We start from the raw sequence: 25,814 nt of genomic DNA, 5'->3' as shown, positions 1-25,814 counted from the left end.
GGTCTACAGCAGATCTTTACCGGTCCACCCGAAGGCTTCATCTGCCCAGAATTGCTGCTGCTGCCCGTATGAGAGTGGAGCTTTAGAGGTCTGCTGGCTGCGTCTCACACAGCAGACCACAATGACAATGAGATTTAAAGTGCTTCGCAAAACACTGGCGGCATGATTTCACATCTAAATCAGACGCACTATTTCTCTTTAAGCTGCAGATCGAGGCGCTGTGCCTGCTGGACGGAGGATTATTCGAACCACGCAAACGGGCCTGCCGAGAGCAGCTGACCTTTTGGACCGTTGGTGAATCAAAGGGAGCCAAAACATCCCTTAACCCCTCGTCCACAGAAGTGGGAATCTGTGAAGGTGGCCAGTGACCGATCATCTTTCCTCTGAGGCCCGCAGCGCGCTGCCTGACATGTTTATTCAATGACATTAGAAGCCGATGCACAGGATGAATCACGCACGCTTCAGTTCTTTTCTGGTGCTCGTAAACTGGGCCCGGACAGCTGACACAGTCTGTCAGCGGGAGATAATGGCACCACTGTCGCTTGTTGAGGACAGCATCTCTGAGGTAAACCATTCAGATTGGAACGTACGGTTTGTTTTTGTTGCAGTCCGGTTTTTTGGTTTTTTTAATGAAGCAATCAAACTCAGAAAGGATCATCTTAAAGGGTGAAAGGAGCAAAGTCGACACACAGCTGAAGTGAAAAATAAGAATAGCATTTAATCACCAAAGATATAAACATTTAAATATCCATTCTGCAATGGTGCTGACAAAATCTTTACAAAGTTAGCCTTTTATTTTCAGCGGACTGCGTCACGTCGTCTGTACAAAAATGAGGTGGCGTTGGAGACTGGCACAAAGAGCAGAATCTGTCCCGAGTAAACAGTCAGCAAAGCAAAAGTTACAGCAGGAACACAGACATGCTCGTCCGCCGACACTCCATAAAGAACCAAAGAGACAGGGACATTGAGTAAATGTGGATTTTTTTGTGTGTGTGTGTTCGTTTTGTAATTTTCTCACCTGCGCAAGCTTCAAAAACATTCAATTCCTCTAAGACTCATTCACCAAGAAACAATCAAATCCAAGAATAAAGCAACATTTAAATCTATTGTAGAAACAAACTTAATTCTTAAGTAGCTCGGCCCACGTGTCTTCAAATAATGTTTATACGTATTTATCTCCTAAATAAGATCAGGCAGTATGATGCTCATGACTCTGAATGTTGCTGTGCTTTTATTTAGACCCAAAACGCCGACGCCGCTGACAGTTCCTGTTGTCGGCTTCACTGAAGTCAAACTCTCGCACAACAAAGAGCTCTGAGGCCGCCACCTTGCCCCAAACGTCCACAGGGGGCGCTCTCGCCCCTCTGCGGACAGGAATGTAAAATACTGTACATGTACACACATCTGGAAATCGCTCAAAAATCATGCAAATAAATACCAGTAATTTAAAGCAAAACTACAACACTGACCTCGGCGGCTGTAAGAGCGTAAACTACCATGTTCCAGAGCACCCCCCCACTAAAGCTTTGCTGAGGTCTTCAGTGTTGAGCCTTGGTCTGCATCTCTGGGTTCCCATCATGCTCGGGGACAGCAGAGACGCTCCACTAAGGGTAATACTGTACATGAACATTCACTTGTTACAGCCAGTCCTGATGAAAACGTGTGCAACAGAATTTTGAAGGTTGGGAGCGGGAGACGGGCGAGGCGAATCGATGCGGGGCCGCGAGGAGGCCCGTCGGGGGGGGGTGTCACGTGATCCCCGTTGTGCTCCTGTGAAAGGAGTTCAGGAGGAGCTTCTTTCATTCCCAGTTAAATCCATTTTAGATCCAACAACCCCCACAAGATAAAAATTCAAGGTGTCCCGCAGGCTGCAAGAGGTCATCCCTGATGACGCTGGCAGGCTGGACCAGTGGCCCACAGGAGATGAAGCGATGTTTGTGTCCAAAAGATTGTTAAAAACTCTTCCTCCGACTCAAAAGCAGACAAAAACACACGCAGGGCTGGTGATTTTATCATGCAGGACACTCCTGGCAGGGTTTTAAAAGGTAAAAAGGCTGCGAAAATCCCTCACTAAGCTAATCATCTATCAGGCTTTTAATGTAACTAAACAAGCTAAAAACCCTGACTCAAAATATAATAACTGCACTTTGAATAGACGCCGTAAACACACAGTGCTGAGCAGTGCATTTGCAGTATTTACCGTGTATCGCTGACTGTCTCACAGCTTCATGACTCTTGTACAAAGCTGAATCACGTCACTGTCATGAGGAGATGTTACAGATGAATGATAAATCTCTAAATATTCAAACATCACTTCCCGGGAGACATCAGGAGAATACAACACAGGCTCAAAACAAACAAAAACCGTAACAATAGTGACACCAAAAGCTTTTTAGAAGCTACATTCTCCATACAGAAGCATACATTAAGTGCATAAGTTGCGACACAGGATAGAAAACACAAGTGTAATACACCAGTAATGCAACACGACTGAAACAAGTCGGCCTCCGACCTCGTGTTGTGTAGATTCCATGCACAGGGCTGCATGTATATGGTCATTATAGGTAGCATAAAGTAGCAGACACCAGCAGTGCAGCGATTTTAAGATGTTTGATCATTTTGGTCTCTTTATCTGACGTTGTTTAAGATCCTGCTGTGTCTGTGGAAGCAACGCAGCAAAAACTAAATTTAAATCCCCAAATCTTCGTTATCACGAAGGTCAAAGTGCTCATCGAACATATTTTTGAAGGGGGGGGGAAAGACTTTATTCAAATTCAACAGATTAAAATCATGTTAGTTTTGTACCTGATGTGAATCTGAAGGACACTGAAGTGAGCGTGGTCAGTTTAAGGCCCAGAACTTCTGCCGGGGGAAAAACATTCTAGGACTGGACGCGTGAACGAGAAGCGGCACAGAAAAAAAGGTCGAAGCATCTGTTTCTGACGCAGCATGGGAATATCGACCACAGCTCAGCTCCATTATTTACATTTTCATGCTGTAGCTTTAAGCTACGGCGTGGTGTGTTCAATGCCCGGGACAGTTTCACCCAGAGGATACAAGAAAAAACCTAAAAATATGGAATACTTAACAACTTCAGATATGTATTTTCAGTAAGAGAAGAAAATACAGTTTAAACAGGAAATAATTGTTTTCTAATTGGAACCCGATGTTGGCGTACATGTTGTGTAAAATATTTGTAATATCTAGGTTAATTGTAATGGAATTCATATATTCAAAGTTTTTCATGGCTTTCATGGTATAGTATACATGATATAGACAGGGGAGGACTTCTGGATGTACCAGAAAGGCTATTAATTTTTAAAGTTATCAATAATTAAACAAAAAGGTTGCTAAAAGAGACCACATGCTCTTTTTCTAGGATATCAGGCCAGCTGAGTCTCTGTTTTCATTCAAATGCATTCGCACTGTGAATTTGGTGTCTATTTAAAGCTCTCTGATGTAAAATGTTCTGTGTAAATAAAGTTAGAATTATCATAATGGTCATTGTTGTTACAACACTGACCTACAGGTGGCAGTAATACACCAAGGAGGATAAAAGCAGACACAGGCAGCAGAATGATGAAGAGGGGAAAAGGACGTTAGTGTACAAATAACTGAACATCAAATTCAGTTCAACTTCAAAAATAGCAACAAAAAAACACTGTTTAAGTAAACAACACTGAGCACCAACAATCCCCATCAAAGTCCGAAACATGGAACTCAAGGTTAATGAAAATAGTTTTACTTAAATGGTGGAGAGTATCTGGAGCTCCTGGATCTCTAATGATGATGTGTAGCATGATGTGGTAATGTTGATATGTTTGGGATAAGAATACTTAACTTCCCCTCACAGCTCTACCTTCACCTGTAATTTGGGTCATGCTCACCAAAGCTCCAACTGAATCCTGATGGTGGATTATTCAACCAGTCAAAAGTATATTTCTGATGCCTCCCTGATTTATTTTTAGCAACGCTCCACATGGCTTTGACTTGAAACATGCTTCATCCTTGTTAAAGTAGCATGCACTCTCAGAACATTCTCCTCCTACATTTGGCACTCAAGCCCCAAAACTACAACAATTACAACAAGGTCAAAAACATGAAGTGCTAATCCACTTTTTCCCATTAGTCCAAGGCAGAAATGCACCCTGGGAAGATAAAAACGAGAACAAAGTGGAGGTTGACATTTGATGTGACCTTACGCAGTTCTGAGCCCACACAGATGGGGAACGTCGTGGGAAAGTTGGACGATCAGACGTGAAAATGAGGCAGAATGAGCTGAATAAAGACAAGGACTCCAATGGAGGACTGCAGAGCGTGTCCCCGTCCACACTCAGATGTATTTTCCTGACAAAAAAAGAGTTCACAATTAAGAATAATTTCCAGCACAAACTAAAGGTTTTAGGCTCTGAGGTTCTACTCACTAAGGCACTGTAGTCAAAGCAGGAAGTCGGGCCTTTACGATAGCGAGCGTTGCTCAGAACTTCACATGGATTTTCTTCCTGGACTGTTCTGAGTTAAAGGAGCTAATAGCGGTCCACACAAATCCGCCACATTCAGCACAAATAGCAGGACGAGCATGTGTGAGCATAAAGGATACACTCTGTCCTGACCTGTGTCAGTCGTTCTATCTCGCACGAGCTGCACGGGAGCGTCTCGGCGACCACGAAGAGCAGGTTGGTGTTCTCTATCCGTTTTGCGTGGAACAGCCTGTGGCGAGACAGTGATGGATTGTCAGTCCACTGCGTACGCCGTGGTCGGCAGGAACTGGAGCGTCATTAAATTCTGCTGATGCTCAGGGAAAACCCACCGTGAGCAGTTTCCACAGTCCTGCAGCATGTTGTAGGAGTTGGTGGTGTTTGTGAAGTAGAACTGACTTTGGATGGTGACACAGCTGCTTTCCCTCATCTCAAAACCTTCCACGAGAAGATCATCTGGAACAGAAAAGGTTGCGTGTGGTTACAGTAGTTCCTATTTATTCAAATAACCAAGAGGAATCCATCATTTAAATGTCTTTTTCTGAACCAAGAACATATTGCATATTTTCTAAAATGAAAGCAAAGATGTTGTTTCTTTTTTAATTCAAAAACAATCAGATCCTCTAATTCACTTTATTGTTTATTATCTAAATTAACATGAATTTGAAAAAGCACATTTACATGCCAGCACAGTGTGTCAGCCATTGTCTCATCTGGTGTATTTAGATTATATCCTCTATTTTAGCAACAGTGGATTACACAGCTAAAACTCTGTTGGGAGGTGGTGATATTTACAAAAAAATCAAGTGAATAAAATGATTGGAAACAAAACAAGACGCTTTGGGAATTGTTAGGCATCAGTGGTTAGACTGGTCCAGTACCACAGGCAAGGAGAGCCGTGCAAAGACACATAAATCTACCTCGGTATAGCCAGCTGTTGTGGAGCAGACCATACAGTAGCTGCTGGGTCACAGACCTAAAAAAGAGTTCACATGACACCTTATTAAAGGATATACAACCTATAGACATCAATAAATAAAAGCAATCACTCTTTACAGCCACAGTCAAAATGAGCAGTAAATAAGTGACTGACAGCTGCCCAGAACGTAAAGAGGCCCACTTTCATGGGCAGACGTCTGGAGACCCTCTTTAAAGGGCACCCCACATGCTGTCGCTGACATCTGACCCGTGGCACACACATTCTCACCATGCCACTGTGGATGTCCACCATGCCAGGTTCAGGACGTCGGTGATGGATGGCTGTGGAGAACACAGAGAATTTACACATGTAAGCTTTCCATCATACAAAAACAAGCTGTATCCGGAGAACACACACACACACACACACACACACACACACACACACAAAACACAGACATACACCTGCGAGGCTACATCCTGTCTCGCACAAGAACTGTTTGACAGGATGGATTTATTTTAGGATGGTATATTTAGAATCAAGGATGAAGGTTTATGACAACTTTCTGTTTTGAACAGACAAACTGATCTCATTACATTGTGAATCTTTTAAAATATTAATATGGCAGCGAATGTTAGTTGTATTTTTATATATACGGTTTATAAAGCTAATATACTTTAACGTAGTAAAACATACCATCATAAAACTTGAAGATATAAGTTTTAATTTTAAGGAACCCTTGAGAAAATGTTATAAAAGCTCTTCTGGTGTGCAGAGTCAGTTTTGGCACCATCTAGTGGCGATAACACAGGTGGCAAGAATGAAACAGCTCCTAATTAAGCCTGTTTTATAGTCCCTACATATCAATCTGTTTGGACTACAAACAATTTTCTTTTATAAATATATTATTAAATTACAAGAGTGGCAAAACCAGGCCAAATTAATAATCTCTTACCACAAAGATGCTTCTCACTGCTGCGCCCGTGTGGCTGCTGCTGACTGGTTCACATGCAGACTGGTACTGAAAGGTCTGACGACGAGTAAAAATGGAGTTGTTGTAGAGCGCATGCATCAGATACGGGTCCACATCCCCAAAGAAAAGACCAATCTGTGATACGAAGGAAACGGGGGAAAAAAATCAGAGCTCAGCTAAAAATGGAACAAAACAAAATCTGAAACTATTATTTTAGTTGTGTGAATGTCATGTAAACCTTTATTCAGCATCGGACCAAATCGTGACCAAGCGAGACCTGAGCGCGTACACAAAGTTAGAACACAAACAAAATAATTGTACCTTTTTCCAGTGATCTCTCTGGTTGGACATGACCAGGAAGCCACCATCATCAATGAGATAACAGAGGAGGTCCTGCCAGCACAACACACACGCTTTAGACACGTTATGCAAATATTATTAGTCCAAACTCAAGACAGTTGACCAAAGTAGACAGTATCATTTTTAACAGCAAGAGCTGTTGTAATTAAATGTCTAAGCATGAAATTAACCCAAATCATTTGAAGAAATTAGATTTTAGGGAGACGCATTTGGCTTAATAACCTTTTAACCGTAATATATTTCACAGGTTGTTATTAAGTTAGGACTTTGAGCTAACAGTTCTAGGAACAGTGTGGATTTTCTAAATGACATTAAGCTCGTTAGCATCTACAAAGCTTTCTTTATCACATTAGAGAAGAGACAATGAGAGCTTTGCTCCACTTCAAGAATTCTCTGACCCTGACCAACGTATAATGACACAGTGTGCTGAAAAATGAGAGGCGGGACACCACATGGATTCAGAAAAACAACTTTGTGGTTCTAAGATAATGATTCTTACATCAGTGTTCACTTCACAGTCCATCTCGCAACTTCTGGATGGCCCACACTGCAGTGAAGATTGGGAAATGAGAGAGTTTCATTACATTTGGGCCAGTAAACAAAATCCGGTTGGCGATCAATAGGAGGCGGTGCTGTCTCGTACCTTGTGTGAGCCCTGCCGACTGTCGGACACGTTGCTGGCCAGGATCTTAAATTTGTCCACCCACGCCTCCAAATCCAGCTTCACTCCAACCACTGAGGGAAAGCCACAGGGAGGACGGGGAGGAAAGACAGGGAAAGAAAATTTTCATCTCAAACCAAATACCACAGCTGACGCAGGTACAGCCTCAACCTGGTGCAGCCATTATCTGACCACATCCATGTGACAGCAGAAGCACGTGTGCTGACTCGTGGGTGACACAAGTGAAGCTGTTACCCTGCCATAAAGGCTGGAAATAACAGTCAAAATCAGACCTGTCAAAAACTGGTTTAGCTGCAAAAATAAGGAAAGTCTGCGATGCAGCGCTGTTTCCGCACCTGTCAGAGCCTGCTGGTTAATACCTGCTTGACAGCCTGTTTGTAAATTCTCCTAAGGTTTTCAATCATTACAGAGTTTCTAGTGACACGGGTTTTGTTGTTTTTTTTGGTGACACTGCGAAAAAGTGTGTTCCTATTTTTGCCGGTAACAAACACAAAAATTGCGCACAGCTGACAGATGTGTCCTGCTGTGCACTTGGAGCAGAGAGAACAGGAAAGAGATGGATACACCTGCAGCATCGGCTGAAAAAAAAATTGATTTCAAGATAAAACGAGTCATGTGTCCAATCTGTGCTTAAGAAGTGGAATCTGGGACTTAGTGTTGGAGACATGAAAGGATTTTTCTTACCTGCGGGTTTCAGAATTTTTCCTCCCAAATTAACTTCGACAGCTGAACTGACCAGAATCCCAACTGTGCTATTTTCAGGTCCCAAAGTGTCATCTAAAGCTGAAATACACAAAGTGGATTAAAAGAGCTGAAAGGCTGGGCACATCTGGACCCAATATGATCCAGGTTACTTATATTTACTTTCTTACATAGGTCACCATGGCGGAACCCACTAATATACTATTATTTATCATTTTGTATTTTTGCTATCAACGTGTGCGGGTCCTCACCAGATCTGAACGGGGGTCTGAAGATGTAACCTTTGTTGTCCAGGCTGCGTCTGTAGTAGTTTGAATTGAAGGGTTCGGGATCCTCATCCCATAACTCTGCAGCTCTGTCGCATATAGCATAGAAAATTTCACTTGTTCTACCAGAATGTGTTAACCAACAACACCAGTGTTTTTATTGCAGATATAAACTTCACTCACAAATTAGGGAACACTCGTGTGATTCCTCCATCTGTGGATGCAAATACAGCCAGGAAACCATATCTGAAACAAGAAAAGTCTCTCAGAGCAGCAATGTGCAGGAAGAACTTTGCTCATCAACATGCCGAGTGCATGGACAGAGTGTAAAAATGCCGCAAAACAAAGATCACACTCACGAATTCAAATCCTTGTTCTTCCAAACGCGAGAGGCGAGCTGTCCGATGATTCTGGAGTCCAAAATCAAGTTGTGGACGAGGCCCAGGTCACCTGAGACATGAAACGGGATGAGTGTCTCATTTGCGCAGCTGTAACTATTGCAGCTGTTATCAGACTCACATTCATCCGAGTCGAGAGAAATGTCGAGCATGAGCGAGAGGAAGTTCTGCAAAAACTGAGTGTTGTTGTCGGAAAGATGCAGACGTTGGCAGTATTCTCTGGAGAAATAGAGCAGAATTAATCACAGCAGACAGAAAAAGAGGGACCAGCAGAGCAACAGAGAAGATGGTGGCAACCTCGGCGCCAGAAACACGTGTCCTGAGGACTCGAAGGAGCTGGGGAGCAGCGACTGCATATCTACAAAGCAAAAACAGAAGGTGATGCTTTCCTCTCCCGTCTCCTTAGGAGAGCGTGTCAACTATTCGCTGTACTCACACTGGAGCTGTAGCATCACATCACTCAGGTCTGCCTGGATGTAGAACTCGTTGTAAGGAGGCAACACCAGACCAAGACTACACGCCAGCGAGGAGACAGGAGAAAGTTGGGCTGAACCTTCTAGCTTATGAATATCACAGTAGAGCTGCTGAAGGCTCTAGAGGCTCACCTGTAATCTGTGCCATTAACAGGGGTCCACGTGTAACCCCTGTACACATCGTCGATGTATTGCTAAAAAAAGGGAGTAAACAGGCTGTCAGAGCCATGTCAGGATAATGCTTCAGAAAATAATGCTCAATGTTATTCACACAACAATGAAATGAAGCCCAGAGCCACATGAATACAAAGTAATCTGTAATTAGTGACAAAAGAACATTCTGCTGCTTTAGTAGTTGCTCTTTTTTTTGCTCTTGCTCTGGCTTCACATATGAATAAGTGTGATTAAATTTAGATCAACTGGTAATGAGCTTAAAATTCTAACCTAATTTTAGAGTGGATTATAAAATAGAAGAGTTGCATAGTGACAGTACAATACAAGACTACTAATACATAATTCAATTGAGATATAACTGCTCTTGACTCCGTGAGCAGAGTTCTGGATCTACAAAAGTGCTCTTCAATGTTTCATTCAGATGAAATCACTTCAGAAACTTGCCTCATCGATGGACTTGAGGAGAGTTTTGACCTGCATTTCACCCGGTCGTCCATCAATCATTTGTCGCCGGATCTAAAAAAAATAATAAAATAAAGCATTTTTTTTTTTCAGTCAGAATATATTGGAGAAAAAAAAGTCACATGGACATGTAGAGAATGTCCCTCTGGAGCTAGGGCTGCCCACTGGCCCAGTAGTAACATCGAGCGTGAGTTCAGTAACGAGAGCACAAAGTGCCTGAAAACGAGAGCATCTCGGTCCAGGAGCGTTTCATGCTCACCTCCTCTTTACTGCTGTCCTCCACCTCTGCATCCAGAAAATCCAGTGTCACGGGCTCGGGGAGGTTCACAAGCTGTACGACAGCATCAAAGCAGGGGGGGTTAAACAGATCCAGCAGCGAAAAGACTTGTACATCGTTGCTACCACCCTCATCACCTTTGGCTGAAGGTTTGGGTGAAGGAGAAGATATCCATTTGCATCAATAGCAAAGATATAACCATTGGCCCCAAGCTGTTTAAGAAGCCAAACAAGACAGAACAGAAATGTGTCAAACATAAGTAAGAAAGAGATGAGCTAATATCAGTAATAACTGAATATACCGGTACATACATTGTAGCGCGGTGTTATTCGCTTTATCTCATCCAGATGAACGTCCACTCCCATGACCCCCAGTATCAGCTGATTCTAGTCAGATCAGATCAACAGCATCCAGTTAAAGCAATAGAAACAGTACAGCATATAGTCAGCACTTACTGAAGGTCTCCTGCAAATATGCAGGCAAAGCATTAGGATTAGCTTAGCTTCAATTCATGCATTCACACCTATTGTTTTAATCCATTGTATTTATAATAAACCTATTCTCATCACATTACCTGTGAGCCTCCTTTCATTGTGAGATTGAACACAGGCAAAGTTCCAGTTATAACCATGCCGAGACCCTACAAAGACCACCGTCATGTAAATGAGGACACTTTTAATTGAGTGTGCAATGTGTAAATAATAATAATAATACATCAGGATCGTACCAAAGCATCCTGATACACATTGGTCCAGTGAACCTGTTTGGCGTCACTTCCTGCCAACACCATGGGTCGTCCCAACACATCGAGGTACTCCTGACCAAACGGACAAACATAGAAATCAAGCCGTGCAGGAGAACAAGTGCGTGTAGATGTTTCTACTGCGAGAGTGGGCACCACAAGGAGAAGCAGAACCAACAAAGAGGGTTCAGCTGTGCCAGACCACCAGAAAAACCCACCTGGGTGTTAATCCTTATCGCACAGATGGAACGGATCTCAAAATAGTAACCTGGCAGGCAAGAGAGAAAAAACACAAACAGTGAAAGGGAGGGAGGAAAAATAGAGGGGCTTAAAGAAGAACATCTATGAGCTTTGAAAGTCGCCGTCTGGATTTGAAACCTTTGTTTCACTGATTTGTAAGTAGAAGTGAGCTATACGTGAGAACTACCGGTAATTTGTCAATCCCTCTCCCAGTCTGCATGTGTCATATTCAGGCTGACTAACAGGAGGTCCTGATGTGGTACATGCCAGTGAATCTATGTTTTGGTAAACACCATAACAAGCAACGCTGCTAATGTAGTCCTGGTCATTCGGCTTCTGTGTTGTTAGCATTTGCAACAGAAGGACACTGATGATTCAGCATAATGAATCATAATCACACACAAATGAACTGAAGAAGGGATTGTAGCGTGCCAGAGCGGCAGGGGGTGGAGGGGCAGCGAAAGACACCCCCCCAGAGGTGTGCCCGAGTCCACTCTGGACACTCCATGAATATTAAAAGCACCTTTCTGACTGTGTTCTACTCAGACTGCAGCTGAGTGGAGCATGAGGGTAATTACCTCAAATACCAACAATGACCTGAACAGAGAAGAGAGACTGTTACCAGCTGAGCTTTGTAACGTAGCTCCTCATCTTTTTTTGTTAAATATAGGCTGGCCTGTTTTCTTTGTCGTCTTTCAGAACATTGATAGGACAAAAGTCAGCTCACCCTTGTTGGTGCACGCGATCCACTGTAAAGGCGTGACATCATAATTGTGTTGACCCACGGAGAACGTGAAAACTCGCACCTTTGGCGAAAAGAAAAGAACGAAAAAACTGCTTCGAGTGCTTCTCAAATGCTGAGTTAAGGTGAAAACCATGCCGTGCCGATCACGAAACCAACCGTTTTGTTGGGCCAGTTGTATTGCATGAAGACGTCCTGAGCTCTGTCCTCTCCTCCATCGGTGAATAGCATTATAATTTTATTGCAGTTGGCTCGAGGGACATTTGTCTTCTGAAAAATGCATTTGGATGTAAGACGAGCGCGACCGAGAGTCTCCGTATGATGTAGATGCATATGTTACATACATTTAACAGCTGGTTGAAGGCAAAATGAAATCCAGACTTGTAGTCAGTGGTTCCTTTGGCCTGCATCTGTTGGACGGCATCCTTGAAGATCTTTTTGTTGCGCACGTTGGCTTGGACGAGGTGTTTGAAGCAGGGAACCACAGCCTCGGCCTTCTCGTTAAACTAAAACACAGGTAAAGAAGCATTTAAGTACGAGAAGTCATCATTTATGGGGGGGATTTAAACCCAAAAAAGACGGGGCGAGAGTGACGCAACATGAACAGTGAAGCCTTGTGGATACTAACTCTGGCTACGTTGACATAGTCATCGTCTGACAGCGTGTCCAGCATCTCCATCACTGATGCTTTGATCAATTTCAGTGTGAGTCCACTAACACTGCCGCTCCTGAAGGAAAAACACACACACACACACACACACACACCCAGACTCAAATATGCACGATTCAGCAGAATTTCACCCTGTTTACAGTCTGGAACTGCAGACAGGCCAGTTCAGCGCTGAGCAGAACTTGGCAACATATTTTGCTTCAGATCCTTTTACAAATTGCATCATTGTCTCCAGCTGTTAATGTGCAGGTTACCCATGATGCCTTGGGGTATACCAGAAGCATGGAAATCCACGCTTCCATCCATGATGTTATTTTGAAATGATCAGGTGGCGTTTTTCAGAAGAAGCCACTGTCAAGAGGTGCTTTGAAACATAATTTATCACTTACACATCAACAAGAATGACCATATCTTTGGGTGAGGAGGCTCCCTGGATGTACCTGTAACAAAGGTAAGATGGAACAGTTCAACAATGTGCGGCGAAACAAAGAAAATAAATCACTTTTAAAAAGCAGACACTTTACCACGGTCGCCTTCTGACGTCGTACAAGTCAATTTTATCAGGTGATTTCCAAGGCGTAGCTAAACAACAAGATGGCTGATTAAGATTAAGGCTGCCACAAATATCAGCAAACATCAGAAGCAGGTGAACGGCTGTTTGAAACGACCTGGGTAGTATCGAGTGACGCCCGTCGCGCTCCCAAAGGCTTGCCACAGCAGCGACGGATCCTCCTGGCTGTTCTCCATGAACACTTTCTCGAGCGCCTGTGTCCAGTTCAACTCGTTCAGGATGACGGGAGCTGGACAAACACAGTTAGATGCATACGAGCTAAAACAACCTGTTAGTGTGAAAAGATTGATATAATTAAAGGCTGACTTGCCTCCTTTATAAATGTCCGTGGGTATCTGGACGGCTGTGTATGAATAGTTGACGTTGTTCTTGAAGTTTGGATCGTACACAAACTCCAGCTTAATGTGTGAAGGATTTTCCATCTCTCCTTCCCCATCCATGGAATACTAGCAGAGAAGAGGGTCAGTCTGAAGCTGTTCAGCAATTTCTAAAGTCACTTTTGTGTCATAATCAACTCTCTCTAGCGGTTACTCACATAATCCAGATCTGCCTTTGAATCATAATAAGCCATGTCCAGCTCCTGAAGAAAGAGGATGCTAATGTAAGAATACAGGTCAACAGGCACATAAGGACCACTTGGGAAATAGAATATAAGTTAAATGTCAGGAAACATCTGTCACGCTCCATCTCCCCTTCCTCATCAATTTAGGACGCTACACTGCCCACAAGGCCATTCGATTGCCTTGTGTTATAAATAAGAGTGACCACTGTAAACTCAATCCTTCTACTGAACGACCATAAGGAGTAAATCACCATAGCAACACATAAAGGAGACATCAGAACATAGATCGCAGTGAATTTTCTTAGAACCGACAGTAATGATGAAAGTGTGAGAAGCAGTAGAAACAGCAGCCCCCTGTAACATTTTAAGTACGACGGGAGGTTATTTGCCGTCTTCCTCTGCATGTGTGGCCCCTGCAGTGCAGACAACATCCCAGAATCCCCAGTCAGCAGCACGCAGAGCAGTCTCTGTCCTGTACCCCAGGCTCAGCCTCTCTGGGACAGGTTAAAACTGACACCGCATGAGTGAGAGGTCGTGTGAGCAGATGAGGTCGACCCATTTCCTTCCGTCGGCCGAATGAAGCAGCCCGAGTGGAAAAGTGGAGCGCCATTGTGTGCAGGACCCACAGAACGGCACAGACGGGAGCGTGTGCTCACACAGCTGAGCACCCAGAAGCCGACTGGTGTAAATTCAATTATTCTCCTCGTGTTGTCCCGTTCGGAGGCACAGCCCTCGGAGACATTCCCATCTGGTCCGAATTTACAACAGCGGTCACTTTTCTGGTTCATCACATTAAGGATTCAAAAAGAACTAGTTATGAAGTTGTGGTGTTATTACTAATGCTGCACTTCACACTACAACTGTCAAAATGATTTGATATTTTAAGGGGATTTGACCATTTTTGTTTAATTTTTCGTTCCAATTCCATCCAGAATTTACTGAACACAACCCGGACAGGTCAGCAGTCCGTCGCAGGACACGCACCGTTCGATCCCAACACCCCAACGAAGTGGAAATATCGAGTCTCCAAAGGACACGATCTTTTGGACTGGGGAAGGAAACTGTAGAAAACCCACACTGGCATGAGGAGAACGTGCAACATCTACAAGGAAAGATCCCAGCCAGAACTGAATCTAGACCCTTGCTGCTATGCTAGGCCCGTGCTAACACCCCCAACATCTCACTAAACCTGTCATCATGGCTAAACGCCCCTGTTTGTTCCAACTCACGTCTTTAACGGACAGAATCAATATGATATTTATCACAAAATATACATTACAGTTTTTCCACATCACCCACAACTTTTCCTTGAATGCTGCAATCGTTAAGCACAAAGAAAATGAAATTATACTGATGCGCCTGAAACATCTGAGAGCGGGTGATTGAGGTTAAAGGTTAGTTTCGATCAAACGCCATAAATCATTCATGAAGGTGGCCACCCTGTGCCAGCTGTGAGGAGGATGAGTAGACCTCTGGACAGCTGAGAGCATGTTCTGCTAATGCGCTGGAAAGCTGAAGGGTGTTTGTTCCTCCGCAATCTGCACGCCCTTTTTTTTTTGTTTGTTTTTATTTTTACCTATTTATTTATAACCTCGTGCAGCTCTGCACCCTGACGCTGCTCTGTGCCAGCAACTTCGCCACTCAACAGCAGCTCTGGGCCTATAATTAATGATGGGTCAGGTCGGCCCATTCAGCAATGAGCTGAAAATAATTCACTGACATCAGAAAACAGATGAGGTTTTGAGTATTAATAAAAAACGTGTAGGCTCTGCAGAGAACTAACATAGCTCATATTTACTCCCAAACTGTTTTTCACTTAAGGTCTTACCTTGATTCCGTCCTGCCAGAGATGCTCTCGCTGCAGCCGCTCCGCCTCGTTGGCCAGCCTCTGACCACGAAACCACACAGGTCAGTTCAAAACCAACGTTGGGGGACTTAAAGAAATGTTGTGACGCGTCGTGTTTCGTCCTTGGCACACGTGATGCTAACGCTGCTGATCACGGCGTCAAATCTTTAAAGGCTTATGTAAGATGGTGTCACTTGCAGCAGATATAAATAATCTTGTTTTTGTTCCAGCGGGGTCAATGATGCGCCTCATACTCACGTCGAGAGCTTTGCGCTTCTTCGCCAGGAGGTTCTCTATATCTGAGGCCACCTTCTCCACAATCTTCCGAGGCTGATTCCTCACCAGACTGAAGCGCCGTCTTTCTTCATTGTATATCTGAGAAAGGTTTAATGGACACATGTATAATCCGTGCTGATTTATTATAGTCTGTGACAACAGGATTGGGCAGGATTGACACGGCTCTGGCTGGCGGTGTGGAGAAAATGATGACGTGAGGAGGATCTCGCTATAAAAAGATCCATTTTCAAACAAAGTAGAGAGACAAAAGACAATACCCTGACAGTTTCACTGAGCATAATGAGTCTACGCTACCAAAAATAGAAACTCTACTACACTACAAACTGTTCTTTAAAGTAGTTGTGTGCCGACACAACCTGGTATTAAACATGGAGTTAAAGCGCATTCAAGTTATTAAGGTGTGGAGTGTGATCTAACAACAACATAATAAAAATCCTGCCGGGACACTCAGTCCCGCTAACTAACTTCCCCTGATGAATAAAGTTTTGCAGCAGCAAACTGAGGTTTATTTCTCACTCCGAGATGATGAATATTTTTGAATTAAACGAGAAGCCTATAGTCTATTTAAACCTGCACCACCGGATCTATTTTAACACAGACGGCTGAGTCACGGTCCGCTGAGGGCTGCTCGCTGTGAAAAAGAGCCCTTCGCCTCTCAGAAGCTTTTTGCAAAAGGAATGAACCACATTCAAAAATGGCTCCTGCTCCTAAACGCTCTTCTGTCAATTAGACTTTTGAGTAAAACAAAACGGACAAAGTGATTCTTTAAAATACAAAATACAGGAGAAACATGTCAGCCAGATTCAAAACAGAGTAATTGGAATTAGAATCTCTCTGAATTAGCTTGTGGATGCTTCAGCAGTCCAGCTGCAACATGAATTAACCATAAAAGACCTTCTGATTTTGGCCTGAAGAAAGCGTGGTGCCACTCATCAATACTTCACCTCCTGAACGATGGCTTAAATTTAACTGTGACGACAATTTCTCGTTTTTTTTCCCCCCATATTTACAGAATTTTCTCTGAGGAAGTCGTCTCAGTAGGTTAAAAAAAAAATCTCGTCAAGCCAGTAAAAATCCATCCCTTTAAGAGATCTTCAATTTCTGAAAGTGGCCTTCCATCAGAATTTATGACAATAGAAGGTTCTCAGCGTTCTACTCTCAGATCACGTTCTCTGACAAATGCAGCGTGTGTGTGAAGTGTGTAGGGATTAGTGACGACTGAATTGAGCTTCCATCAAGGCTGACCATCTGCTCTAGCTGGGACACAAACAGAAAGGACACGTGCCCCCGCACATCGTCACCGAGCATCGCTCCCCTGCCCCCTGTTGGTGACTATTTTCAGTCCCAGCTCTGTGCTGCAGCAAAGACGTGAAACAGACGTTAATCTGTGGAGCTTTACAGCTGTGCTGTCAATAAGGAGGCTCCATCTGACCAGAGAGCTGAAGCCCAAGCATCTCCAGTGGAAAAGGACACATCCCACTGCCAAAAAATGACCCTTTTCAATAGTAAATGATGAATTTGGCAGCTAATTTGTAGATAAATGCAAGAGGGTTGGACAGCACCCTCACGCTGTCCTTTTAATTCATCAACATGCTTGTAGGTAGCAGCTGGAGCGATGATTATTAGATATTTTTAAGATGGATTCGAACTGTGCTGCAGATCACGCTGATCAATCGACAATGTCCCAGCAGGCGTCGAATGTGTTAATGCGCCGCTAAATTTAGGTTCTAAAACACACAATATCGGATATTCTAAATCCGTGCCTGCATTTGTTCAAGCATCTGTTTTACTTAAACTAATGATTGCAAACAATATACAGGCTGCCAGAAAAATCTGGCTCCGGCACCAGATCAGCCTGGCCAGAAAGAATTCGTATAAAAGATGTTGGTGGGTGTGTTTGTTTTCAATCTGCCGAGGAAAAACAGTTGTGGCTGTTCGTGTCTGTCAGCTGGTTCTGACGTACACTAATTGTTTCTCGCAGCGTGCACCTATCTGAGCTCTTCGGCTTCGTGGCTTTGCAGATGTTCCGGTGGCTTTGTGCCCGGTGCGCGTCTTAATGGGCCGATCCGGCGCCGACATTAGCGAGATCTCTAGAAAACAGAGGGAGGCACTCACCCCCTTCAACTGCTGAGCTCCGGTGATGTGCTGAAAGACTCTGTCAATCTCCTGCTCGATGCGTCGGGCCCAGTGCATTATCCTGCGGAGACACACGGCGGCCTGTCACAACACATGCAAACGAACGTGCCGTGACGCATGATGCACGATTTGGAGAATCCAGTCGTCAACATCTGTCAGGGGAGGAAATATCCCCACTGACCGATGGCACCGGCCCGCACAAGCCCCGCTGGCTCGGCACCGTCGTAATCCCATCCATCTGCCAGGTTGTGTTTTTAGGTTGTTGTGGAACCGTTGACTTGTTTGTTTGTAGGATTGTGCTGCAACGGCTGGATGTCGTTCAAACTTAAACTTGGAGGGGAGACTGTTGGGCTTTGGCAGGCGCATCCGCTGGTGTCATTCCAGTTGAAGAATATCTCCAAGCCCATTTTTGGTGGATAATTTTTTTTTTTCCCCACACGCTATATTTTTGGAAATTGTGTAAAGCTATTGCCAGAAATTGCAGAACAGATTTGAACGGGAACAGTATTATTATCATTGCTTGTCAGATATTTAATCACTTTTGTGGTATTATCTTAATCTGAAATACAATTCCTAAATCTCATTTACAATGATACGTGTTTGGACTGGAAACACTTGGACACAGATGTGAACAAATTCATTGTGAGCCCTGCCAGCCACCGTAAGCGTTGCAGTAGGCTTTACTTTCTCTGCAGCAGTCATGCAGCTAGCTGCCCCCCCACCCCCGAAAAATGTTGCATTGAGGCTCCAAATCGGCCAATCGCACATCAGGAACCAAGTCAGAAACAATATTTGATGGTGACATAATGAATGTGCTGGAATAAATTACATTTGAAATAAAACCTGAGAACAGTGCAACACACTCACTTGATAAATATACATTAGCTGCCATCTATCTTGATAATGGATTAAATATTTTAGTCCTTTAGCTGTTTAAGTGAAGGTCGATGAGATGAGCAATGAAACTTTTCTGTTTAAATGAAATCCAATTAAAGTTTGTCTGAGGACTTTAATGACCTTACAACATGGTGTCGCAGAATAAAAGAGTTAGAACCTGATTTCTCACCGGAACCAAGGCTGATGTTGGTACTGTCTACCCAGTCCTGGGGGAAATATCGGAAAACATTGCACTAACTGCATCCGTCTGCCGCGTGCTGTTGGACACGCGAGGGAAAATGGGTTTTAGAGCTTTGTTTGCTAGAAACAGCTGCCCGCTGGAGCTGAAATGAGCATTAATGGTTAACATGTAGAGGTCATTCCAGACGTTTCGTACCGTCTGTTTGTTAGTTCCGTCCTCTGTTGCTGCAGGCAGAAACTTTGAATGGCTGCGGTTTTTGACATATAAAAACAATATTGGATGTTTTGGCCCGGGCAGGCATGTGCAGCAGATCGGCCGTGCAGCTAATGTCACACAAACACGGAAGAAAACGTGACGTGTTGTTTGTCAGCACCAGTCACAGAAAATGGGGTCCCAGCAGTGAGTCACCATTGTTAGCTAGCTTCAGTGTTGGATGCCTTACTGATTGAACACAAATATATTTCTCTATTTCAAGCCTGGGACATTTCCTGATAATTCCTTGGCTTGACTGACTAGCACAATTATCAAAATCAACCTAAACATTTCATTTCCCCATCAAATCTGCAATGTGAACCGGACGCAATTCTCTCCAAAAGTACCAGCAGCTAACTTTTTCATGTGAAGGGAATCGATGCCACACAGACGATAATCTCTAGGGAATAAATTATTAATGAATAATGTGCTTCAAAGTAAAGGCTGCGGCGTCATGCAGGAACTATATGTCCAGCGAGCCCTTAAATTCACCGAAGGAAAGCCTTTTCAGTAAATCCTCCTACTGGTTCCACTTCTCTTCGTCAATAATGTGATCCTGCTGCTCAGCCTGGCCAGGCAGATGCCACGTCGGCAAAACATTCACTTGAGCTTTCCACTTTAATTAGCTCAAGACCAGAAAATAAATTTTAACGCCGAAAAAAAAAAAATCATCAAGGGCCCAGAGAGTGGATTCATTGTCAGTCTGACAGCTCTGGGCGATGCTACAAGACAGCAGCCCAGATTAGGCGCTCGTTGAGCTTGTTGATGGCATTGGATGAGATACAAATCTCACCTCAACGGCCCAGATCGACAAAAACAATCAAGCGGGAATCAGAAAGCATTCCGCGCGGCTAAATGAGAAACCGGTTTCAGTGGTGGATCAGCTCTCAAGGAGCCAACACCACTCAGTATAAATATGGCACCAGACCTGGAGAGGAGAATGAAGTGGTGCAATAAGGATGAAAAGACTGTTTAAGGTTGGGCTGAAGGCTTGACAAGTATCTCAGACAAGGATTTAAAAGGGAAAGCATTTTCTGCTCGAGGCGTGCAAGGCTGCAGCAAAAACGGGCTTTAAAAGAAGAAGAAGCGTGTCGGCTGTGCATAGTTTGGTGAACCCTTTCCAAAAGGCAAGTTGGTCAGTCGGCTTAGATAGCGACGGATGCAGACTGAGTTCTGTTGTGCTCAGGGTGGCTGCGATTCAGTCGCACGGGAGGAAAGGATTGAAGCCGCTAATACAGAGGAAGCTAACAGGACTGGATGAAAGCGGAAAACATGCCTGGCTTCTTTCGCTAAAAACTGTCTGTAAAAGTTTCCACGTGGGCAGCCAGCCTCGACAGAGGAGCAGAAACTCAAATGCAAAAGCAACGCTGGGTTTTATCTGGTTTCAGGCTTTGCTAACGCCAAAAAAAAAAACCTACACCTTGAGAACACTTCAGGCTCTTCTGTCAGTTCTCTCTTTAGAGTCAGCTGTTGTCATGGACACGCACATTCTCACGAAAATAGTAGCCAGGCTTCTTTTCTCTCCTTCCTCTCTGATGACCTTTATGTACCTAACGTGAATGTTAATCCTGGGGAAAAAATAAATAGGTAGTTAACGCAGTGTTCTATGATGCACGCTCAGGCGTGAGCGGGAGTGCAATTTAATGAATGCAATTCAGAACTGCCGGCAGGAAAAGCGAGATGGACAGACTGTAAGACGTCCGTCAGATCACTATCAGATGTCAGCAGTCGGGGGGGAGGGGGTTTGGGGGTGAGCGTGCGTTCTGTTTTGTCTCCGTGTCCCGACGGCTCCATCGCAGCGCTGCCATGAAGCGGCTGAGCGGAGCAGACCACTCGTGCCTCTCCTCCGCTACCTGCTATACCCCCCCCCCCCGGGACAGTGGAGAGGGAAGCAGAACACGACATGACCCATATTTACTTCCAGCAACGGGAACAAGAAGTTGGGAGGGTGGAGCAGCAGACGGGCAGCAGCGCTGCTGCAGGGGCGCAGCATTTGGCCGCTGTTGCCGTCGTTTCTTGTGGTTGTGAGCATCTGTTAATCAGAAGGGAGTGGCACCAGCCTCATTTGTGCTTTATGTTTAACTGGAATTACAACCCGTCACAGACAGGATAACGCCATCAAGGCCACTATAGCAGCCACTGGATGACAGTTCAAAAGCTGTGGATTAATGACATCACTAGCACAAGATGGCAGCTCCTGCAGTCGCTGCGTTGTTGGCCTCCCGTTTAATGAGGCCACCTTCTCTAACGAGAGTCTTGGCGAAAGCTGGATTTGACGCCCTCTGCCACGTGGTACCTCTACGGGTCCATGTTCTCTTATTCTTTCGAGGGGAAAAGCAGCAATTTTCCCTCAACTTTTAGTCGCGAAAATAAAAAATAAAAAAACGCACATCCAACAACAGCATCATCAGATGTTCCAGAAATTCATCTGGAGACAGTGGTCACACATTTGTACGTGGAATGGTGTTAAAAACAAAGGTCAAACACTAAATCCCTGATCCCATCAGCTGCAAATGTGCGGAAACCTCGCAGACATTCTAGAATATTTTAGCATCTCAACGGAGATCTGAGGAGATGTGGGAGCTTCGTCTTTTTAGACCGAATGCAAGCAGACGTCGTGCAGCCAGAACACGAACTGCAGCAAAACCACCCTGGGACTCGCCAGTAAACCTGCCACATTTGGAATCTAACGCTTGCGTGTCATTTTGCAGGAAGAACATTTGCCAAAAATTGCCATTTTTGCACGAGAAGCTTGATTAAAAGATGTGTTTTATTATGCAGCCTTAGAAAAAAGTCCCTCTGTGACAAAACCCTGACAATGACTGAAAATGTCCATCTATCTATCTATCTATCTATCTATCTATCTATCTATCTATCTATCTATCTATCTATCTATCTATCTATCTATCTATCTATCTATCCACCTATCTATCATCTATCTATCTATCTATCCATCTATCTATCTATCTATCTATCTATCTATCTATCTATCTATCTATCTATCTATCTATCTATCTATCTATCTATCTATCTATCTATCTATCTATCATCCATCTATCTATCTATCTATCTATCTATCTATCTATCTATCTATCTATCTATCTATCTATCTATCTATCATCCATCTTTCCATCTATCTATCTATCTATCTATCTATCTATCTATCTATCTATCTATCTATCTATCTATCTATCTATCATCCATCTTTCCATCTATCTATCTATCTATCTATCTATCTATCTATCTATCTATCTATCTATCTATCTATCTATCTATCTATCTATCATCCATCTTTCCATCTATCTATCTATCTATCTATCTATCTATCATCTATCTATCATCTATCTATCTATCATCTATCTATCATCTATCTATCATCTATCTATCATCTATCTATCATCTATCTATCTATCTATCTATCATCCATCTTTCCATCTATCTATCTATCTATCTATCTATCTATCTATCTATCTATCTATCTATCTATCTATCTATCATCTATCTATCTATCATCTATCTATCATCTATCTATCATCTATCTATCTATCATCTATCTATCATCTATCTATCATCTATCTATCTATCATCTATCTATCATCTATCTATCATCTATCTATCTATCATCTATCTATCATCTATCTATCATCTATCTATCTATCATCTATCTATCATCTATCTATCATCTATCTATCTATCATCTATCTATCATCTATCTATCATCTATCTATCTATCATCTATCTATCATCTATCTATCATCTATCTATCATCCATCTATCTAGCCTAGAGTGAGAAGGATGGAGGAGAATGGATTCTTGCTGCTGCACCATTAAATCGTAACAGCAACAAGATGGTTTTCTTCAGACAAGCTATTTTCCTTCATTTTGCATACAGGAGGAGACCCGGGGTGGAGGACTGTGTTGCTTTTTCAGAGCACTCAGCAGTAAAGAAAATATACACATAACACAGAAGAGGGAGGAGGTGGCGAAACAACAACACCCTCCACTTGGAATAACCCAATTCATCACAACGCACACACCCGCACTGCTCCGTGATTTATAGAACCCCCGCTAATTGGTGAACACACATATTGGCACTCCAGTTGTGATGTGGCCAGGAAGCCCTCGCTGTGTGACCCAGGGATGAATGGACCATCTGGCCTGTTCCTCCCTCCAGAGCAGCCCGACTGCACACAGCCTGGAGGTGGACCCACATATCTGCGGGCTCAAGTTAAGTGCCAAGTTTTAATTACCAGTGCTGGTTTAGAGGTTAGGAATTAAGAACCGAGCGCAGCGTTGATGTAGATAAAGAGAAAACGTGGATTCCAGTGTTGCCGTGAGATGGAATCTACAATGAAACCACACCCTGCTTCCTCCATGCAACACTGACGCTGACAGCAGCACAGCAGAGCATGAGGCCGTTTCTCCCGGTTTTCACAAGAGGTTGGGGGGGGGGGGGCAGCGCCAGGATCAGGATGGAGACCTCTCTGTTGGAATTCCCATCACAAGTTCGACTGGACGGTTTAAATTATTGCACGCACGCAATAGTGAAGACGGGGAGGATGAAAACCTGGGAACTTTCACTGGGGTTTCCACATTTCCTTCATTTGCACAGAAGAGAAGAGGCAGACTGGTAAAACCCCCTGATCTGATTCAGGATCAGCACCACTGAAGAGATTAATCTAACGATTCAGGATCAGCACCACTGAAGAGATGAATCTAACGATTCAGGATCAGCACCACTGAAGAGATGAATCTAACGATTCAGGATCAGCACCACTGAAGAGATTAATCTAACGTGCTGCAAAGCCTCGATCATTCAGACTTCAGAGAAAAGCAAAGAGAAAAGCACCAACTCCGGCGTTAATGTGGAAGTTTAAGTTCTAAAAAGGCTGGTTAATGCCAAAATGAATGATCAAGTAGTACCTGAGCCCCGAGAGCATCAAACACTCAACAACTACGGCGCTGTGGAGATATCCCATATTACATAACAGCAGTGATTGATGCATCTGACACCAGAACTGAGCGGACCAGCCCGGAGCTGCCCCCCATCACAGCCCCGCTATGTCTACCGCTACTTACGTGTACTGCTGGGGGAACGTTAGAGCCGCCGCTCCGGGCCACGACGAGCAGCAAATCAAGATCATCTGGACAGATACCAGGCAGACGATGCTGCGAGACCCTTTTCCAATCGCCATTTTCCATTAACGAGCCCAGTCGCTGGCTTTTCGGTGAATGAATGAAGCGCACCCCGGACTGTCTCCGGGGCATACAGCTCGCAGGCGTGAAGCGAACACCCCCGGGCCGGTTCAGTCGGACCACTTCATGCCGCCCAGGGTGGCCGAGCGGCGGCGGAGGAGGCGGGCAGCGGCCGCGGAGGCATCACGAAGGCTGGGAGACACGCTAACGCGGCGGCCGAGACACTGCGGAGTCTGCGGAGTCTGTGAGCTCCCGCTCCCACATCCAACAGCGGCCGCGAGCGCTCTGACGGCCGCGAGCACGGCGGCGCGCGCCCGAGCAACCGGGCGCGTCCACGCTCTCCAGGCAACAGAGGAGATAAAGAACCTAGTTTGGTTTTATGTACCACAGCAGAGCCAAGTGGGAGTCAGCACCGACATAAATTACTTTTTTTTTTTTGCCGATTACGGACAGAAGACCCTCTCCACGGAGAGCGCAGCGTTTAATAATTAAATAAACAGGATGTGAAAGAATTTCCAATTATCTATCTATCTATCTATCTATCTATCTATCTATCTATCTATCTATCTATCTATCTATCTATCTATCTATCTATCTATCTATCTATCTATCTATCTATCTATCTATCTATCTAAACATGTTTGGTATAAGAAAGAAATAGTCCACTGTAAATTTCTGGTTGGGCTCAGATGAAAGTGCTATTTCTTGATCATAACTGGTAAAATAAAATATATCTCAATTTGTTTAAATACAGCATTCCTGCGGAAGCTGGTGTCCCAGGAGAGCAGGAACCTGTGGTTTTCCTGTGTGCTGTTGCCTCACATATGCAGAGGAGTTTTCAGTGTCAACTCTGATGTTGCAGGAGGATTTGGAGAACAGCCAAAGAACCTTTTTTGCCATCTCTGTTGTACAAGATATTTTGAGGTCAACTTTGGCCAGCAGCGCAACAGTAGAATCCTGAGAAATCCAATAAGGTGCCGACAGGACTTCAAATGTTGTAGCCTGTAGAAAAGATTAGTCAGAGAGATTGCAAAAAAATGGAGGAAACCATAAAGTCTTAATTACATAATGTGTGTTAGTAATGACACCAGTATTGCAGTGAAGTCAGTACAAGATAATAAAAAAATTCAGCTTTAAAGAGACCTAGGGGTGCTTTTATATATATATAAAATATATATATATATATATATATATATATATATATATATATATATATATATATATATATATATATATATATATATATTTAACATGCCATGGGAATTAAACGAGGGATTAAAGCACTCCCAGTACACAAAGAGGGATGTCAACAGGAGCC

The 25,814-nt window shown here is 43.8% G+C and overlaps 1 protein-coding gene across 1 annotated transcript; it reads right to left on the bottom strand.

Moving 5' to 3' along the window:
- Nucleotides 1–693: 693 nt before the first annotated feature.
- On the bottom strand, nucleotides 694–24,791 carry LOC101072949 (voltage-dependent calcium channel subunit alpha-2/delta-2-like). The gene is made up of 38 exons (XM_029826195.1): nucleotides 24,380–24,791; nucleotides 17,950–18,031; nucleotides 15,796–15,912; nucleotides 15,520–15,579; nucleotides 13,665–13,709; nucleotides 13,440–13,575; nucleotides 13,227–13,358; nucleotides 13,083–13,140; nucleotides 12,948–12,998; nucleotides 12,517–12,616; nucleotides 12,233–12,394; nucleotides 12,048–12,158; nucleotides 11,874–11,952; nucleotides 11,125–11,174; nucleotides 10,892–10,981; nucleotides 10,739–10,804; nucleotides 10,476–10,550; nucleotides 10,302–10,376; nucleotides 10,147–10,218; nucleotides 9,870–9,941; nucleotides 9,384–9,445; nucleotides 9,215–9,291; nucleotides 9,076–9,136; nucleotides 8,900–8,997; nucleotides 8,740–8,830; nucleotides 8,564–8,626; nucleotides 8,366–8,469; nucleotides 8,097–8,195; nucleotides 7,374–7,465; nucleotides 7,230–7,277; nucleotides 6,692–6,763; nucleotides 6,353–6,505; nucleotides 5,686–5,738; nucleotides 5,399–5,454; nucleotides 4,811–4,934; nucleotides 4,601–4,710; nucleotides 4,425–4,507; nucleotides 694–4,347 (listed from the first exon to the last, which is right to left on the bottom strand). Exons 1-38 carry the CDS (start codon nucleotides 24,493–24,495, stop codon nucleotides 4,252–4,254), a joined length of 3,291 nt encoding a protein of 1,096 aa, XP_029682055.1. The 5' UTR covers nucleotides 24,496–24,791; the 3' UTR covers nucleotides 694–4,251.
- Nucleotides 24,792–25,814: the final 1,023 nt, after the last annotated feature.

This window comes from Takifugu rubripes, chromosome 19 (assembly GCF_901000725.2).
Source record: "Takifugu rubripes chromosome 19, fTakRub1.2, whole genome shotgun sequence".
Taxonomy (NCBI): Eukaryota; Metazoa; Chordata; class Actinopteri; order Tetraodontiformes; family Tetraodontidae; genus Takifugu; species Takifugu rubripes.
The sequence above is the reverse complement of the archived record's forward strand: the minus strand, read 5'-3'. Positions and strand labels throughout refer to the sequence as shown.

What these genes read in the sequence shown, in the direction of transcription:
- LOC101072949 (XM_029826195.1), bottom strand. Translation starts at nt 24,495, where the DNA reads ATGGCGATTGGAAAAGGGTCTCGCAGCATCGTCTGCCTGGTATCTGTC. An exon ending in ATGGTCATTCTTGTTGATGT is followed by an intron (nt 12,617 to 12,947) that starts GTAAGTGATAAA and finishes TTTTTCCTTCAG; the next exon opens with GAGCGGCAGTGTTAGTGGAC. An exon ending in AGGACAGCAGTAAAGAGGAG is followed by an intron (nt 9,942 to 10,146) that starts GTGAGCATGAAA and finishes TATTTTTTTTAG; the next exon opens with ATCCGGCGACAAATGATTGA.